Here is a 17578-nt window from a genome sequence, read left to right as displayed (position 1 = left end):
CAGCGTGCCACCAAACCGCGCGTTTAAAACATGATGTTGCTGCTTTAGTTGCATTCATCTACAGGATTCAGATGAAGATTTTTGAAATGATCTGGACTGGTTTCATATCCTGTGTTTTTGGGGACCAGATCTTTATTGCTACGAGTGGCCTGGAGCCTGCTTGGTACCGGAGCCTTTGGATCTATGTGTAAATCATTGTTTGACATTAAAATAGAAGATAATTCTGTAATCACAGTCTTTCAGATGCTTTGAGATGATATTTCTAAAGCTGATTTAATGGGTGTGAGGAAAGCTGCTGTGTTGACATTGGATAGACTGGGTAAGAAGTTAAATGTCACTCAAGCAACATAGTAACTTGAATTTCTCCTTTTGTATTTCAGGGTTTCGAAAAAATGATGAAATGAAAGCTATGGATGTTTTGCCAATTTTAAAGGAAAAAGTTGCATACCTTTCAGGTAAAGTTGAACTTTCTACTCTGCTTTACTGTTTCTTCTGACTGCTTTCTGATACAGTATTAGAGTATCAGAGTCTGAAATACCACAGTCATTCACCTGCCACACACATTAAAGCACTGGTGTTTCAGTGGATTTTAATTGCTTAATTCTTGTAACATTTTCCTGAGAAATTAGTGCCTAAAGCATTTTCTCCTAGCGGGTAGGCACATTATAAGTCAGATAGCACGGGTGAGTAAGATATGTTTGTGTCTGTCATTCAACAAACATTTGATGTTTTTCCCCATTCGATTAAGTAAAGCAACTGATTGTTTAAAAGTTTAAAAGTCCATCATCTGGGCACCTGGATGGCTCAGTTGGTTAAACATCTGCCTTTGGCTCGGGTCATGATCCTCTGGGTCCTGGGATGGAGTCCCCTCATCGGGCTCCCTGCTCAGTGGGGAGTCGGCTTCTCCCTCTGCCTCTGTCTGCCACTCCCCCTGCTTGTGCTCTCTGTCAAATAAATAAATAAAATCTTAAAAAAAAAAAAAAAAGTCCATCTTCCTGAAATTGATGGGAATGTGACCTTACTGGATGTGTCCTGATTTCCTTGCCTTGGTTTCTTGTTCCCTGACCCTGGAGTTTCTAGAACCCATGTTATGGACTATGAAAGCCCCAGTGATCTCTGCCAGCTGGGTCCTCCCCTCACCTGTACATCCTGGCCCTCCTGTAAGGTGGGGACGTCGAGGCCAGACTCTCAGGCTTTGGGGCACTGGAGGGTCAGCCTTAGGGCTGTTTCTCTGGGGGCCTGCTCTACATGAACAGAAGAGCCGTTGGGTTTTTTACCTTTTTGGCACGAGTTCACTTGTTACAAAACAAAGGTTTGCAGATTTTTCTGCTCTGTTGTAGCAGGAAGTAAAGTGTGTGGAGCGTCATGTGCTTTTAGATGGTCTTCCTGGATGTGTTTCCCCTGATAATTTTTTATCTTTCTCAAACAGGCATAATATGCTGATCTGATGTCTCCTTTTGAACACATTGTATTTTAAACGTATAACACCACCAGCTGCTTTTATATGTGGGGTGTGTCCTTTTGGCATGCCGAACGGGGCTATATTTAGGGCGCAGCTCCTCATGGTGCTTTTGCTAATCTCACCTTGGTGGCCAGTGGTGTTTCCTGGTGCCCCTCGTAAACACTGTTTGCTGATTTGGCTCAAGTGAGTCTTAATTCAGAATGCACTTGGAATGTTAATAGAAGTTCATGAAAAGAAGATGCTTTAGGTAGTTGGGAATACATGCTTAAAAAAAAAGTCCCCTCCTGGCTTGTAGTACACCAAATTTTAAAAGTAGCCTTTGCTCTTTCCTAATCACTTAGTGACAAACTGCATAATGTGGACTCGTGCCGCGGTTTGTCAGCTCCTGAGTTTGTAGTTGACAGATGGATTTTAATGAAAAGCTTCCACTTATAAATAGCAGAGGCGTCTGTAGGAGGACCTAAAGCCAATTCCACATGTTCCTCAGTTTTTGGATGTTTAAAGTTTGGATCTGTGGTGAGAACGCTTGTTTCTTTGGTTAAGCTCCTGGAGACGGGCATGTCAAGCGCAGGGGAAGGTTAAGGTTGATGATTTTTACTTGTACTCATTCTTTATTAGGCATTTAATACAGAATGCCTCATTTGATGTCATTTTTGTCTAAGTTACTATCAGAATTAAAACTATTTCCCTTTTAACCTGATTGAAGAAATAAAATCATCGGTTTTTCAGAGTTTATCATGACTCATTACTCAAACCTGAAATTCTGCAGGGTTAGTTAAAGTTGGGTCTCTTTAGTGGGGAGGGAAGTTGTGCACTGCAGCAAACTAGTCTGGAACTGTTGTTAAATATCTGAGACTTTGGCCAGCTGTGTTGGTTAAATGAGGTTGGTAGGTGCCATCACAGTTTTATAGTATTTCCTACTTTATGATCAGAATTGACAAGTTATGTTAGCATGATGTCATTTGCTGTTTTTCTTAGGCTTGCTGTTATTTTGTTTAGGAAGAGAAAAGGGAAAAACCCCCACTAAATTAAAAACCTTAATTTTAAAAAGTTAAAAACGTTACTTGCATGTTGATTTCTTTGTGTGCATAAAAGGTTTACAGTGAAAGAATAAACTTTTGAAAAATTTATACCTCTGATCCTGTTTTTTAAAATCTGTTTTATTGAGATGTAGTCCACAACCATAAAATCTACCCTTTAAAAGTGTATGATTCAGTGGATTTTAGGGTTTTCACAAGGTTGTGAAACTTATCACCATGGTCGAATCCCAGCACACTTGATTACCTCCAGAAGAACCCCACGCCCAGTCCCCATTTCCTCTACCGCCTGGCTCGGGCAACTGCTAATCTACTTTCTGCTCTGACCCCATTTTTTAAAATATTAGGGGATATTTATTGTGGTACGTTTGTAAAAGCTCTTTTTGTGAGTAGCTTTTAGTAAATTAAATCTAAGTGGAATAACTAGGGCTTTGACAAAGCAGGCCAGAATATCAGTGATTCCATGAGATACTTATTAGGTCAAAATCTCTAAAAACCCAGTGGGGATTCTTTGAACCTGAGTATTTCTGATCCTCAGTCTCATCTCCAGGTACCGTAGAAAGCAGTCCTCACCACATAGAGGTAAGGCGGCAAAGTACTTACTAACTCCTGCGGAGGGTGAATTCAGTGAGGTGGCCAGCCTGACTTCATGCTTCAGGTCGGGAGCAGGGGCAGTAAAATAGGGTTTTATAGTTTATAATTAACATTTTATTTGATATATATGTTAATGTGTTACATGTATTGTCCTAGTGTGGACATCATATGGTGTGTGTGTGTGTGTGTATATATATATATATATATATATATATATATATATATATATATATATAAAATGTCCACCCTATGCCACTAGGTGCTAGGGTTTGGGCATCAAAAGAGCTCACAGACTACCATGAGAATTAAGAACACTTTTTTCCCCTTAACCTTTTATAAGACATTTCAGCATCCAAAAGGAGAGAGAATAATACAATGAATTTCCATGAACCGTGGTTCACTTCAGTAATCTTGTCATCTGTATTCCTGTAAAAGCTTTGGAAAAAAACCTCAATACCATTAACAGCCCTAAAAAATGAGTAGTAATTCTTTACTATAAAAATAGGCCAATCGATATTCAGATTTTCCTGCTTGTCTCGTAATTTGTTTCACAGGATACACATGGCAATTGGTTGCTTGCTCTGTGTTTCTCAGTCTATAGGTTCTTACTCTTGTCTTATCCCCTTATGTTAATTATTAGATGAGGAGACTTTTTCTGAAGATTTCCTTACATTTTAGCTTTTGCTGGTTGCACCCATGGGTAGCCATTTAATATGTTCTCCTTCCCCTGTGTTTCCTGTAAACTAGGAGCTGGATCTTGAGGCTTGATAGGACCTAGGTTAGATTTTGCAGGAAGAAGGCAAAAAATCCTTAATGGGTGGTGGTAGGTGGTTTCTACTGGGAGTTCTACTGGGGGAGTCTGGCTGTCTCCTTTTTTATGATGTCAAGCATTCACTGATGATCATGGTTTAGGTCTAGTATTTTATCACAGTTGCAAAATGGTGACATTCTAATTACATCCTTTCTTCTTTATCAACTTAGCTATTCTATAAAAAGAAGTGTTCCATCATCAGTTTTTTGGTTCTCCTGAGAACATAGTTAATACAAGAAAAGGATAAATGATTGATTCTTGTCCTTTACCAGTTTTCAGACTAATGAAAAAGAATGATCACTGGTCATTTCAGACTGATAAAAAAAAAACTTTGCTTTTTAATGTTTGATGTGTTTCAGTTGATTGCCAAATTTTAAAAAATCTCTTATGAAGTTAAAATTTTCTCATCTTAGGCCCAGTGGGAGTGTCTTCAGATTGGCTCCTTGAATCTGTGCACTGCAGTCCTCCAGGTTCTCTTTTTGCTGGTGAGACAGGGTGTTGCAGGCCCAGCTCGTCTGTCCTATTCCACATCTGGAGCCAGCCATTTCTCCAAAGTGTGCTGGTTCCTTTGCGTGGGAGAAAGGCGCAGGGTGCTGCAGAAGCTCGCTGTTCCTGGCTGGGTCAATGTTTCTGTGCTCTTCAGCAGATACATCTAGGAAATATGTGTATAGATAATTTTTTTTTTTTTTAAGTAAGATGACTTCATAGTAAAGTTTCTAATTCAGATTTAGGATTACAGGTATTTTTCTTTGATTTTATATTTGTGTCTCCTTTTCCTTATACTAAAAATCTTGAGTTCCTACTCTCATCAACATAATTGCTTATTTATATTTTAACACTGATGTTATTGCCACACTGTGACTACCAAATGTAATCTAATACTTCTGTTGTCCTAAGGGTATATGCCCCTAGGAACACACAGTCCTGTTACTGTGCTTTAAAATCACATAAACTAGCTCCTCTCTGTGTGGGTCAGGTTCCTGCCAACTTGAAACTCCAGATCATATGTTTCATTTTGTTTTACAGTTGTAAAGCTTAAAAAAAAAAAAACCACCTAATCTTGCTTTAGTATTAAGTAAAATGTGTACATCATTCCAGGGCTAAAAACTAAAAAAAATTTAAAGTACAAAGAAATGTAGTTTTTTTTCCCCCTGCCTCTTCAACCCTGTACCTTTCCTCCACCAAAGGAAACCTTTTTTTGTTTTTGTTTTCTTTAGTTTTCTGTTTTTTTTCCTTACACTTGTAAAACAGTGCTCTCTTTCTCTCTGTCTCACCGCCCCCCCCCCCCGCCCCAGTCCATTCTCCTTTCCTCCCTCCCTGAGATAAACAGTCATGTATTTTCCATTTTCTCTGCTTGCTGTTAAATTTTAACAGTATTCTGGAGAACAGAATATTAGTACATACAGAGATTCCACATTCCTTTTACAGTTGTTTAAACTGGACTGTGTGTATACAGCACACTGGGTTCAGTCGTTTGCCTATTGATAGACATTTGGGTTGCCGTTTTAGAAGGCATTTTTGGGGTGGGGCAAGGTGAACATCATTCACCTTTGCAAGTGGGGGTATTGACAGGAATGTAGGATTTGATTGCCCAGAGGTTTGCTGTCAGGATTGGGACTACTGACCATAGTTTTTCTTGTTCTAGTTTTGCAGAGTTCTACATTTTCTGGAAAGGGGGGAGGGTACCTCCCATCCATCTGGGATATTCTCGTTAGCCTCTGGTACAGTCTGAGGCCATGTGACAGACTGGAAGCCTGGGTATAGCCAGAGGCTCCCCAAGCGCCCCCTCAAGAGTCCCCTTAGCGTTTCCATTCGAAATGCTCTAAGCCGGTTTCTAGTGCTCAGGACTGGGCTGCAGGAGGTGAGCATGGGAGGGTTTGGAGCTGTGGAGCTGCTGGCCTTGGCTACCGCTAGAGCAGGGGCCCAGTGACCACCTTCATAACAGAGTTTTCTTAGCTGATAGCAGACTTAATAGATTGTAGCCATAATTTCTCCTTCACAAACTGTGCCTTTTCAGGGCTTCCTTTGTAAAAGTCTACTTTTCATGATCTGTGAGGTAGACTGCTCCTCGGGGGAGGGAGGCATAAAGAATCATTTTCACTGGTATAATCCAGAAATTCAAATAAGGATCATACAAGAAAAATACAGTGGGTTCACTGAGATTTACATCATACTCCTCAAAGCAGGTATGGCTGCCTTAGAAGAGAAGGGTGAAAGGTGAGTTCTTAATTGATTTAAAGAAAAAGGGGCAACTCTGAATCTAGCTGCTTTTGTGGTCATTCTGGGCCATGCTGCTCCAGAGCCCAAGTCCTCTGGACTTGGACCTTTTAGAAGAGAAAATAAGCATCACTGGGTTTAAGGAAGGGCCACACAGACAGCTGCAGCTGCTTTCTTTCTCATGTTAACAAGCACCTCAGTCTGTTTAGCATCTCTGTGTGTGTGTGTGTTTAAGATTTATTTATTTGAGAGAGGGAGAGGGAGAGGGAGAGAGGGAGAGGGAGAGGGAGGGAGAGAGAGAGAGAGAGAGAGAGAGAGGACACAAGCGGGAGGGGCAGAGGAAGAGGGAGAGAGAATCTCAGGCAGACTTGACGCTGAGCGCAGAGCCTGACCCGGGACTGGATCCCAAGACCCTGCGATCACGACCTGAGCCGAAATGAAGAGTCAGACGCTTAACCGACTGCACCAGACAGGAGCCCCTATGTGTGTGTTTCTATAGGAAAGTTCATTAGGCATGTCTGTTTTTAACTTCCTGATACTGAAAGTAGGTATTTTTAATTAACTTTGTGTGGAATATAGATGAATCCATTCATTCAGCAGATAATTTATTGAGTATGCTTTTTGTTCCAGTCTCTTACTAGGCCTTGAAGGTATATACTGATGTCAGTGAATGAGCAAACCTGCCTCCATAGAGCTTCCATTTAGTGGGCGGGACAGACAAAGAAAAAGACTGTGTAAATCATATAATTGACTAGAAAGTGAGAGGTGCCTGACAGAAATATAAGGGAGTATGGGGAGAACTGTAAGAATCAAAAATAAAACAGTGTCATTATGAACAAAAACTACACTTTCTGTTTTGTTTTGTTTGACTAAAACAGCATTTGGGTATGCAGATGATCCTTAGCGAGCTACTAGTTTTTGACGACAGACATGGAGCAGTCCAGAGACTGGGCCGCTCTCATACTTAGACATACTGGACGTTGGTAGATGCAGGAAATGGATTTCTTGCCCTTTTCTTTGTAGAAACTAAGGCACTGGGATTCCCGTCTATAAAACGGGACTGACGTGTGTCCCACCTCCCTCACCCTGAGGCTGCAGGTCGACATCACATCCCTCTGAGTAGATCCAGCAGGTGAAGCTTTGATGAGCTGGAGCATCATTCTTGTTACTAGTTCAGGAGCAAGAACTTTAAAGTTGTCACTTTTTTCCTTCACAGCCTGACAGTGTTTCTATTTGTGTACCTTGTGTGTTTGTGACATTGGCACCATGTTAAATCTTGGAGAACACCATCCAAATACGCATCCGCGCCATTGACTTTAGGCTCCTTGAGGCTCAGAGACCATGCTTCTTTGAACTAATACTGTGTCTCATCGGTTCTCAGATTTTTTTTTTTTTTTAAACCTCACTGGGAGGGGTCAGCAGGTGGGTGACTGGCACCTGCCTGTCACTGACTACGACATCACAGGTCGGAAGATGTGCCCGATGCAGGGAGGTTAGCAAACAAAAGCCAATTATTAAATTATTTAAATAGAGACTCTGCAGTTTTTACTTCATAAGTGATTTTTGATGAAGTTTTAAAACTATTGAGTTTTCTGAAGCTCTGTTCTGGGAAAAGGAAAAAGAGAAAGTGGTTTTTTTTCCCCCCTCTTAAAGGTCAAATTTGGGTTTACGGAGGCTTTTCTTTAGGACATAAGTGAGAGCCTATTTGGTGGATGAGCTTGCGGGCAGCTCTCAGGGGACTCTCCATTAGCGCTACCAGCTTGGGGAAAATCTCTAGTTAAAAGGTGAAGCAGCACAACAGGCAGGCAGTCAGGACGTGTGCACAGACGGCTGTGCGCGGTGTGCACACACGGCTGTGTGCGGTATGCACACCTGTTGATTGTCCACGTGAGAGTCCTTGATAGGCAGGCTTTGGATTCTTCTTTTCGCACCCACAGTGGAGTGTGCCTTGCTTGCTTGGTGAGATATGATGACCCCAGAGGGAGGAGAGACGAGCATGGGTCATTGTCATCTAGTCTCCCTACTGAATCAAATGTTATGTCGCATTTAAAAAATACAGAATGGTGGTCCAGGAAAACGTTAGATGCTGTTCTTTTTACCAAAAGTGGGGTAAATGTTTTAACCCAAATCTCATACTGTATTTTTAAGAACTCAAATTTTTGTAAAATATGTTGTTCCACAATATTTTTTAAAAGATTTTATTTATTTCAGAGAGAGCGCTCGCAGATAGGGGGAGGGGCAGAGAGAGAAGCAGACTCCTCGCTGAGCAGGGAGCCCGATGCAAGGCTTTTCCCAGGACCCTGGGATTATGACCTGAGCCGAAGGCAGACGCCTAGCCACCCAGGCACCTGATCCACAATATTTTTGATGAAGGAGACTGATTCTCTTTTTGGAAAGTATCAAAGATGTTGGGAGAGTTAAAAAAAAATACTGAATTGTTGCCTGTCTTATCTTGGGGATAAGAAGTATTCCCCCAAAACTTGGGCCATTGATTTTACCCTAAAAATACTATCCAAGAAGGTTACTTGGTGATGACACTCTGGCATTTATAACAGAACTGCTGCTTACTTTTAATAGTACCTTTCATTCATTAAAAAGCTTAGAACCATCATTCAGTTGTCCTTCTGACATTTTTACTACTCTAATTTAGAGAGATTTTCTAAATTTTTGTCAGGGCAAAGGACCCAGCTGTGACCATGTGACATAGTCCCTTTTTTTTTTTTTTTTTTGGTAATTTCGTTTATTTTAAGTAATCTCTACACGCAACATGGGATGTGAACTCACAGCCTGAGATCAGGAGTTGCACACTCTTCTGACTAGGCAGCCAGATCCTCCCCTCCCCCATCTTTATTTAAGCTCTTTGAGCTTTAGTATCTTTAATTATAAAGCTGGAAGGGTAAAACCTCTTAACAGGGTCATTGTGATGTTGAAATCAGAGCACGTGTAAAGGACTTGATACCATATCTAGCATGTATCAGTGGCTATGGTTTCGTGTTGTTCCCATTTAATACATGAATTACTGGATTTATAAATAATTTAATACTTTTCTAGATTGCATGACCTAACAGTACATGTGGATCATTTTAGTGTTCAGAATCAAAATTGAGTTTCATTATTGTTCAGAGGGACTATTAACCATTCTAGGAAATTATAAAAATCTATATTGGTGAAATATGTTTTTAAAATACCAGTATCTTGTGCTGAATCCTTTTTTGGCTTTTCTAAAAGGAAATAATCTGGTTTTCTGTTAATGTTTGCTTGGTTTTTAGTTTTACCTTTGCTAATGAAGTAAATAAGATGAGAAAATAATGAAGAGTTTCATGTTGTGACTTGAATTTTGTGGTCTTACTGCTCTACTTCTGAAGACAGTTGACCAGAGCTGTGAAACTAAGGAAGGATCCGCTTGGGAAGGCTAGATTTTCCTTCTCTGTTTTATTTTCTGAAAACATTGGTGGAGTAATAAAATATTTCTGGAAATTTCACCGAGAATATTCAGTGATACCAACAGACCTCATTAGGATTTTATGTATGCTCACGAGGGCTACATCTGCCTCTCTATGACAAGACAGTCCCTGAGATTTGTACTTAGTATGTGATGTAATTTTTCTAAACTCAAGCTAATGTAGTTCTCTTTTAAAATTCTTAAATGCCAGTCGCTTTATTTGTATGTGCGGCTTTGTGTGAGAGATGGGTGAGGCTTGACCGCTGGGGTTAGGTGCCGCCCTCAAGAGAGGAAGATGTCCTAGATCCCAGATGATAGAAAGTCATCATCAGCATAAAAATTTGAGGTCCATTCCTGTCTCTTTCCTTCAAGACTTAAAACCCGATTTGGTTGATAGCAAAGAGAGAGCTTGGAATGCTGGGGCGGGAAGGAGGGGGCAGTGTGGGGGACGACAGAAGGGCCTGGTAAGGCGTGAGGAGGCCGTGTTCAAGGGGAATGATGCCCATATACATGGAAACGTTGTCCACACATAAAACTGAAGTCGGAGGAGACACGTAGGAGGATAAAGATGAGGCCTTCTCTGCTGGCTTCCACGTGGTGGGCAGCACTCAGACTTGTTCTCCGGAGTCCCGGGAGGGGATGAAGTAGCCCAGCCACATGTCTGCCCAACCCCGACTCTTGCTGGTTGCACGCTCCTTCCTGGCCGTGCGGCTGCTGGAGGTAAAGCGTTGTGCGAGCGGTTGGGTCACGACGTTGGACCTCCAGGGGCGTCCAGAGTCCTGTCTTCTCTTGCTTTTGTCTAAGTGTGCTCCAAATGCTTGTTTTTCAGGTGGCAGAGATAAACGTGGAGGTCCCATTCTCACATTTCCGGCCCGCAGCAATCACGATAGAATACGACAGGAGGACCTCAGGAGACTCATTTCCTATCTAGCCTGTATCCCTAGGTGAGTTCTGTGCGGTTGTGGTTTGCCACTGTTGTGACCGTTCCAAGAAATGCGGCACTGCGCTCTCCAGAAGCCGCTGCACAGTGGCTTGAATTCCAAGCAGACCAGACAGTGCAGAACGAAAATCATCACCTCTGTCCTTAGTTCCATTTTGTGACCGTTCTGTCATGTTTCAACACTTCTGGGTGTGGGGACGAGAAGGTAGGCATCTTGCCCGGAGTGCTTTGTGGGGGGACGGTGGGGCTGGGGTTAGGATGCGGTGCCTCAGGTGGACCATCCTTGGTGACTCTGATAGCAAGACACTGCGCCCTGCAAGACCAGAAATGGAATGCTGTTTCTCACTATACGTTTCTGTCTTCATGCTGAGCTTCGGTTTCTGAAAAACATTCTCTTGATTTGTGGCATGAGGTTTGTGAGGCATTAAGAATCTTTACTAGCTAATATGCCCCGTTTGGGAACACCCATTCAATCCGAGACCCCCTTCATGATAAGGTGGTCGTTCGTGTGGATGCTAAAGAAAGACCAGGCAAAGCTTTATTTTCCAGATTACTTTTTGGAAAAGAGAGAACTGCTGTGATACAACCCAAGGTTGTAGTCATGCCTGCGCTAAGAAACTGTGTGTGTCTGGGTTGGAGGGCTCCTTCCCTGTGAGGAAAAGGAAAGGCACATACTAAAGGGGGCATAATCGATGTGCTAGAGCCAGGAGGCGTTTCCTCAGAGACGAAACTAGGATGTGTGGAAGAAAACTTGGTCATTATACGTAGGCTAGAGTAGACAGTAATGTTCACGAACGCTTACGCAAGAGAGTAATAAAAGGTGGTCAGTGGCATTGTTGAGGTTGAGAGGAGTGTGGTACATCTGCCACGGCACACGGGTTGGGACACTGCTGACCTTCTTTGGTTGACACCGAGCAGGGAAGGCAGCAGGGCCTGGTTGTGACCCATCCTTGCTGTGGCTGAGGCAAGTCCGCTTTCGCTGTTGACCACCTGACCTGCTGATGAAGTGGTTGGGTTTTCCGCTGTGGTCATCCTTTACGAGAAAACCATCACTCTGCATCATCAGTGACAACGTGATAAAGCCCTGCACTCGTATATGGAAAAGTTTACTCTTTCCTCCTACTCTGGTATTTTCTTGGGCCGTTGAACTGTTGAAACCATGGAATTAGAAAGGGCTTTAGAAGTTCTGTGCTACTCACTATCACTTATAAATAACAGTAGACTTGATAAGGACCACTTACAGAGTTCTGTGTGCTAGGTACTGTGCTAATGATGGAAGAAGAAACAAATGCAAAGGACAATGTAAACATCTCTGCCAATCAAAGTGATACTTGTATAGTGTAATTATGGAATGACTATATAATTTTGGCAGCTGGCTTTCTGGTTTAAAAATCCGTGTTGATTGTAACTTAAAAATTTCTTTTACTTCATTGATACTGTAAAAAGAATTGATTCATGTGTATTTTGGATCATCTGGATGACCCACTTAAGCCTGCAGAACTTCATTATGGTGAGCATACACAAAAGTAGTGAAACTATCACAGCAAACATCCACGTACCTGTCATCCGGCTTCAGTGATGACCAGATTTTGCCAATCTTGTTTTTCTCTGAGTTTCCCCCCGGAATAAAAAAATCGCAAGCTTCCTATCATTTCTCTTATAAATACTAAGCGTGTAGGGTGACCCCTCCACGGTCGAGCGCAGCCACTTCATCACCTAGATTTGCTTTTGTATTTATAATTCCAGGTGATAAGAAATGTCACTTTGCTTGCCCTGCGTTAATGACAAGAGAAGTGGGATTAACACGTAAATGATACGTTTCTCAAGGGATTAATGGGGGAAATTTCACTGTGGTCCAAACGGAGAGAAGTGGCAACAGAACCCATGGGTCTACCCTGGCCACCCAGGAGCTGCTTTGTCCCACTGTGCGCTTCGTGGCGGGAACATTGTTTTGTTAGAGCCGAGCAGTAGGGCCAAGAAAATTGTCAGCAAAATAATGGTGTGTGAATTTTTTTTTTTTGACTTGTGGCTTTCCTTGCACTTAAGTCTGATTATTTGTTGCCATAGTTCGAGAGTGGTATAAGTCATCCTGGGGGTCATGAGACTTCTTTTCCTGCCCATTTCTCCTGGCAGTTTCTGTGCGGTGAAGTTGGCCTTTTGCTGCCCCCCCCCCCCCAGTGGACAGTCACAGGGCCCCACGTTGCCAGATGTGGAGAAGCGTGCGCCATCCGGAAAGCATGGGCAGCAGACTCAGACCATCTGTTCCTTTTACCAGTTTTCTCATCTACGAAATGTGATAGTAATGTGTACTTCTTGGGATCATTGTGAGTGTGGAGTAAGATTACTTATGTACATGCCTAGTGCAGTGCCTGATACACAGTAGCTCCCTCAGAAAAAGTACGATAATTTCCATCTTTCCTACTTCCCCTCTTTTATTTTTCCCTCTGACATGTGCTCTAGAGTCCGGATATCTTGTTTTTCTTCTGCATGGCCTCTAGTCTGTCTTTGTGCCTCTTAAAATGTGGCCCTCGGAGGTAATCATAAGTGTGATCTGAGCAGTGGTGAGTAGTTTGAGTATTATTACTTGGGTCGCCTTCCCTTTCATTCCTCCCTCCTTTAAAAAAAAAAAAAAAGGAAAAGCAATTGGAGTAATAGAGTGACTTTCATAAAATTAATTTTCAAGGAAACTTTCCATTAACTATGTGTAAGAGAAGCAAGTCACAGTAGAACTTCTTGCTGGTCTAACTGGGATTCCCACACAGTGATGAAAATAACATCAGTCTTAGTACATCTCTAGGTGTTTATTGCTCTTATTGTTTGAATTACACTTATACTAATTATGTTTTAGAGCATTTTGCCTTCTTTAGAATGATTTATGGTAGCTACACGGATAAACTGTCTTTTGTCACCAGCAAAATAATGTGAGACTTCAATTAATTTGTTCATGAACATTCGTATTAAAAGATACTTTCTTCATCTAGAAACTAAAGAGCGTTTCTCTTTTTCAGAGACCAGCATTGAGAAGGGACCTTAATTTTATCTAACGTTTCTTTGTCTCACAGATAAAATGAGGTTCTTAGATGAAGCTGCCAGAATACCTGGTTGATGGTCACACGTCCCAGTGAGCAGCGTCTTCCGGGGGGAGGAGTGGCATGCATGCCTTCTCCTGGAGACAGCTGCCCACGTCCATTAGCTGCTCCTGAATAGAACTGGGTTTGCCAATCTTTGCAAGCCACTGCTTTCTTAACGAGGACTGGCTTTTAACTGGAAAAAGAGCCGGATTGAAAGGATGTGCCCTCCCAGCCCAGTTCACCTGCGATTTTCATTATTTAGAAGTTCCTGGGTGGTCAGTTCAATTGTGGAGGAAGGTGGATAGTGCGTCCTTTTGTAAACTCTGCAAGCTCAGGTACCTTCTGGTTGTGGTATTATCTAGCGTGTTCCTGTTGTCGAGCCTGGAGCTATTCAGTATGCCTTTCCTGCCCCTTTCGAGGGGAGGGGGCTGTGCTGTGTTCTGTACACAGCCTGCGGCGCTCTCTGAGGAGAGACCCTGGCTGCCCGAGTGATCTGGTGAAGGCTGATGCCTGAAGTCCGTCTAGCAGAGCTCCCACTGAGGCCATCAGGGGCCTGGCGTACGGTCTTCTGCCTCTGGTGTGTGGCAGCAGAGGGGGCATCCGGAGGAGAATGTCTCTGCTGGGGCGGGCTCCCTTTGCTCTGGCTGGTCTTGCCAGCCTGCCCACCCCATCAGGACCCAAAGAGGCCCAGAATGCTTCATTTCAGTGACTTGGGAGATTTGAGGAGACATTTCTGGAAGCCCTGTTTGCTTCTAGGATCTGTGAAGGAGGTCCATGCTGTGCTGTTCCCTGGTTTGTGGCCCAGGACCCACTGGAGACCTGGAGAAGCGCTATCATGAGGGGTGTCTGAGCCAAGTGTTAACTCATTTGGAGTTCATATTCCTATAGGAGTTGCAGACAGGAGTCCATCAAACCATTGCTGGCAGTTTCCACCTTTGAGTGAGAAGCTGGGCCGCTGTCAGCCTATGTCCTCGAGACGGCTTTCCCACCATGTGTCCAGGACCTGTGCTGTTGCCTGCTCAGGTTCTTGCCCCACAGACTTGTTTTTTGGAATTTTTTTTGTGCCATGTCTCTTACATGGCTGTAGCTGTGACAGGAACTTTATACATCTGTGAAATTTGGAGCGACAGTTACTGTGATGGCATGCATCAAGATAAGGAAAAGAAGGGCATTCCTGTGGGGATGGGGAGGGGAAGGGTAAAGGAGTGAGCTTATGCAAGAGAGCATGAAATTGGTTTTAAGTTTGACTTAATTTATTTTGGCTTTTTAACATCACTTAATGATAGCAATTAGTTTTCTGAGTTTTTAATTTATAAACTATATGAATTTATAACTATAAATAGTTTTTAGTTTCTCAGGTGATTACCTGAGGCAGAAAAATGTCCGATGTCTTTCCTCTAGGCCCAGTAATTCACGCTGGGTGAAACCTAAAGTTGTCATTATGCCCTCGGGGTCTTAGGTGTGTTTCCAAATACCTTCCCACAAGTCATTATCTGGCTCACGTCTGGCAGGGATCGGCAGCCTGCATGGACTCTGTGAGTCCACCACGAAACAGGATTCCAGTTGTTCCTGAAGTGTAAGGCTGTGCCAAAGCCTTCCTCAGTGCTTCCCCGTGAACGCTGCAGTTCTAACCAAGTGCGACTAAGTATTGTAACCTGTGTTCAAGGACACTTTGACTCTTGATTTCCTTTATTGCAGGAGTGCATTTCATATGTTTCCCATGTACTCAGGGGTTGAGATTTAGTAAAACTAATCATTTTTATTGCTTTATCAGGGTCATTGTTAAGAGAAGCTGGCTTTTTTGTTTAAATTTACCAGAACGTGGAGGGGCAGAACACAAAGGCTGTGGCACTTCCTTGGCCAGTGCTGAGGACCAGCCTCCTTACCACCATGGCCTTTCTGTCACTAGTACACCCGGGTGTAACGGACAAATAAGTCTCAGCATTACTGCGAAAATCCCTTTACCCCAAAGACCCTGCCAGAAGGGCGCCAAGGGCCCCTAGGGATCAGCGAACCATACTTGGGGAGCCTCTGAGATAGCTCAAGGGCCTGAACCAGTTAAAGGGGACGCAATGGGACACTGAAAAGCTCCCACCCTCACCAGTGCGCAGGTACAGGAGGTTTCAGCACCTGGGATCCTGGCAGGCTCCTGGGACTGCTGTTCATTGGTCTGTCACCCTCCCCACCTGGGCTCTGTGCACATTGTCAGGGGTCTGTCCCCATTAGCGCTCACCAAGGACCTTTGCTTATATAATAGCTCCTAGACAATGTATGTGATCATTTAGTGCACAAAAGATGAGAAATCCCCTGCCCTTCCCCCATCCCACCCACCCCCACCTGACAGCCCCACAGACATCAGGATGAAGGATGCAGAGTCAGCCTCACCTAGTGGGACTCTGGACCAGAGAAAGAGTTGCATGGTTTAAACCTGTTTTTTTCTTTTTCTCTAGTGAAGAGGTCTGCAAGCGAGGATTCACAGTGATCGTGGACATGCGTGGGTCCAAATGGGACTCCATTAAGCCTCTGCTGAAGATATTGCAAGAGTCCTTTCCCTGCTGCATTCATGTTGCACTGATAATCAAGCCAGACAACTTTTGGCAGAAACAGAGGACTAATTTTGGCAGTTCTAAATTTGAATTTGAGGTAACTTCCATGTGTAGCCAGACCAGTTAAACCAATAGGCATGGTTTATTAAAACTTGACTTTTTCCTCATCATTTTAGATAATAGGTTTTTAAAACCACATATTAAATGGGAACTGCACATCTTATATACATATGGCATGTAAAATTAGTTATTGCATAAAACAACAAAATTCAGTTCATTAATCACATTACCCTACTGGATTATTTCACCCAAGGGCGATTTAGGTTTTAGTTCTCTTGGTTTTTGGTGGTGGGGCTGCTGAGGTATAAGGCGTGTACCATAGAAAGAGGTTCCCTCTTACTTCTCTTGATAAAACAGCTTCACCTTTGAGTCCAGGTGGCTTTATGTGGCCTCAGATTCATCATTGCCTTAGCCTTGGGAATAAGGGAATGTTAGGGAGAGATACCCAACTTCACGTGTCCAGAAGAAACTTGAGTTTTCACCTTGTCCTTGATGATGGAGGGAATGATCCGTTCTGTATTTCATGCATCAGTTCTCTCGTTTATGAAACGGGAGGTACTCCTTTAAAAACTATGCAGAGTTCTGAATTCAACGGCGCATAAGGTCGCCGACTCTCAGACGGTGTGTGAGACAAGCCTCAACCTGCTGACTTCTTTTCCTTTCCACTGTCACCTCTCCTTCAGCTGCCAAGGCTTTGCCCAGGCTTTGATGTAGTTAGTGTAAGGAGATGATTATGGGAAGAAAGTATTCCGGCCAGCTTGAAACTTGATTCATGCCGTAATATTCTGTAATAGAATGTTTTCTTATAAGATCTCATAATTTTTGGTTGAGTAGCTTGTGCTGCTTCTAGCAAGTTTGCCCAAACAGTAGGTTTCAGTGAATGTATTCATGTGTGTTAAGGTAAACAACAACAGTAGTATTAAGCACATCGCACAAAATTAATTCTTAAGTTTTATGTTCCATGTTAACTTTTCAAAGTGTTTTCACATGTGCATTACTTGCATTTTTAAATCTCTTGTTGTGATTTTCAATCTGAAATCTGAATTTAGTTTGAATTTGAATTTGAAACTGCATTCAAGAGATTTAGGTAAAAGATGAAACCAGTAAGCCTTTCTCTTCACACAACTGAGAAGTGATTTTGGATGACAGTTTATTGGGTCTTACTATTTTCTTGATGCCAGATTTAAAGTGTGTTCCTTTTAATTATACATGTTCTAAGCAGAAACAATGGTTTAGCAATATAATGCACACAAATGTTTTCTAGTCCAATTTTGCTATCTTCCTCTGGGCCTTTAAAGTTATCTATATCAGCTTTTCTACTGAACTTACTGTCTCTACATTGTTACCAGCCTCTTTCTGTTAAGTGATTAGTTCCATGGATGTTATTAAAAGTCTGGA

At 42.7% G+C, this 17578-nt stretch overlaps 1 protein-coding gene across 6 annotated transcripts in view; it reads left to right on the top strand.

Moving 5' to 3' along the window:
- Nucleotides 1–331: 331 nt before the first annotated feature.
- TRIO (trio Rho guanine nucleotide exchange factor) overlaps nucleotides 332–17578 on the top strand; it is a 222609-nt gene continuing 205362 nt past the window's right edge. For 5 of the 6 annotated variants that reach the window (XM_027606769.2, XM_027606766.2, XM_027606770.2 and 2 more), the window contains exons 1-3: nucleotides 393–455; nucleotides 10393–10507; nucleotides 16025–16217. In XM_027606769.2, coding sequence (XP_027462570.2) covers nucleotides 401–455; nucleotides 10393–10507; nucleotides 16025–16217 — 363 coding nt within the window. In that variant the 5' untranslated portion in view covers nucleotides 393–400. Of the gene's footprint in view, nucleotides 456–10392; nucleotides 10508–16024; nucleotides 16218–17578 lie in introns of all 6 variants that reach the window. The other variant, XM_027606767.2, reaches the window with a different exon arrangement.

The sequence above is a fragment of the Zalophus californianus genome, chromosome 5 (assembly GCF_009762305.2).
Source record: "Zalophus californianus isolate mZalCal1 chromosome 5, mZalCal1.pri.v2, whole genome shotgun sequence".
In the NCBI taxonomy this organism is placed as follows: Eukaryota; Metazoa; Chordata; class Mammalia; order Carnivora; family Otariidae; genus Zalophus; species Zalophus californianus.
Note: the sequence above shows the minus strand (reverse complement) of the source record. Positions and strands in the feature narration are given on the sequence as shown.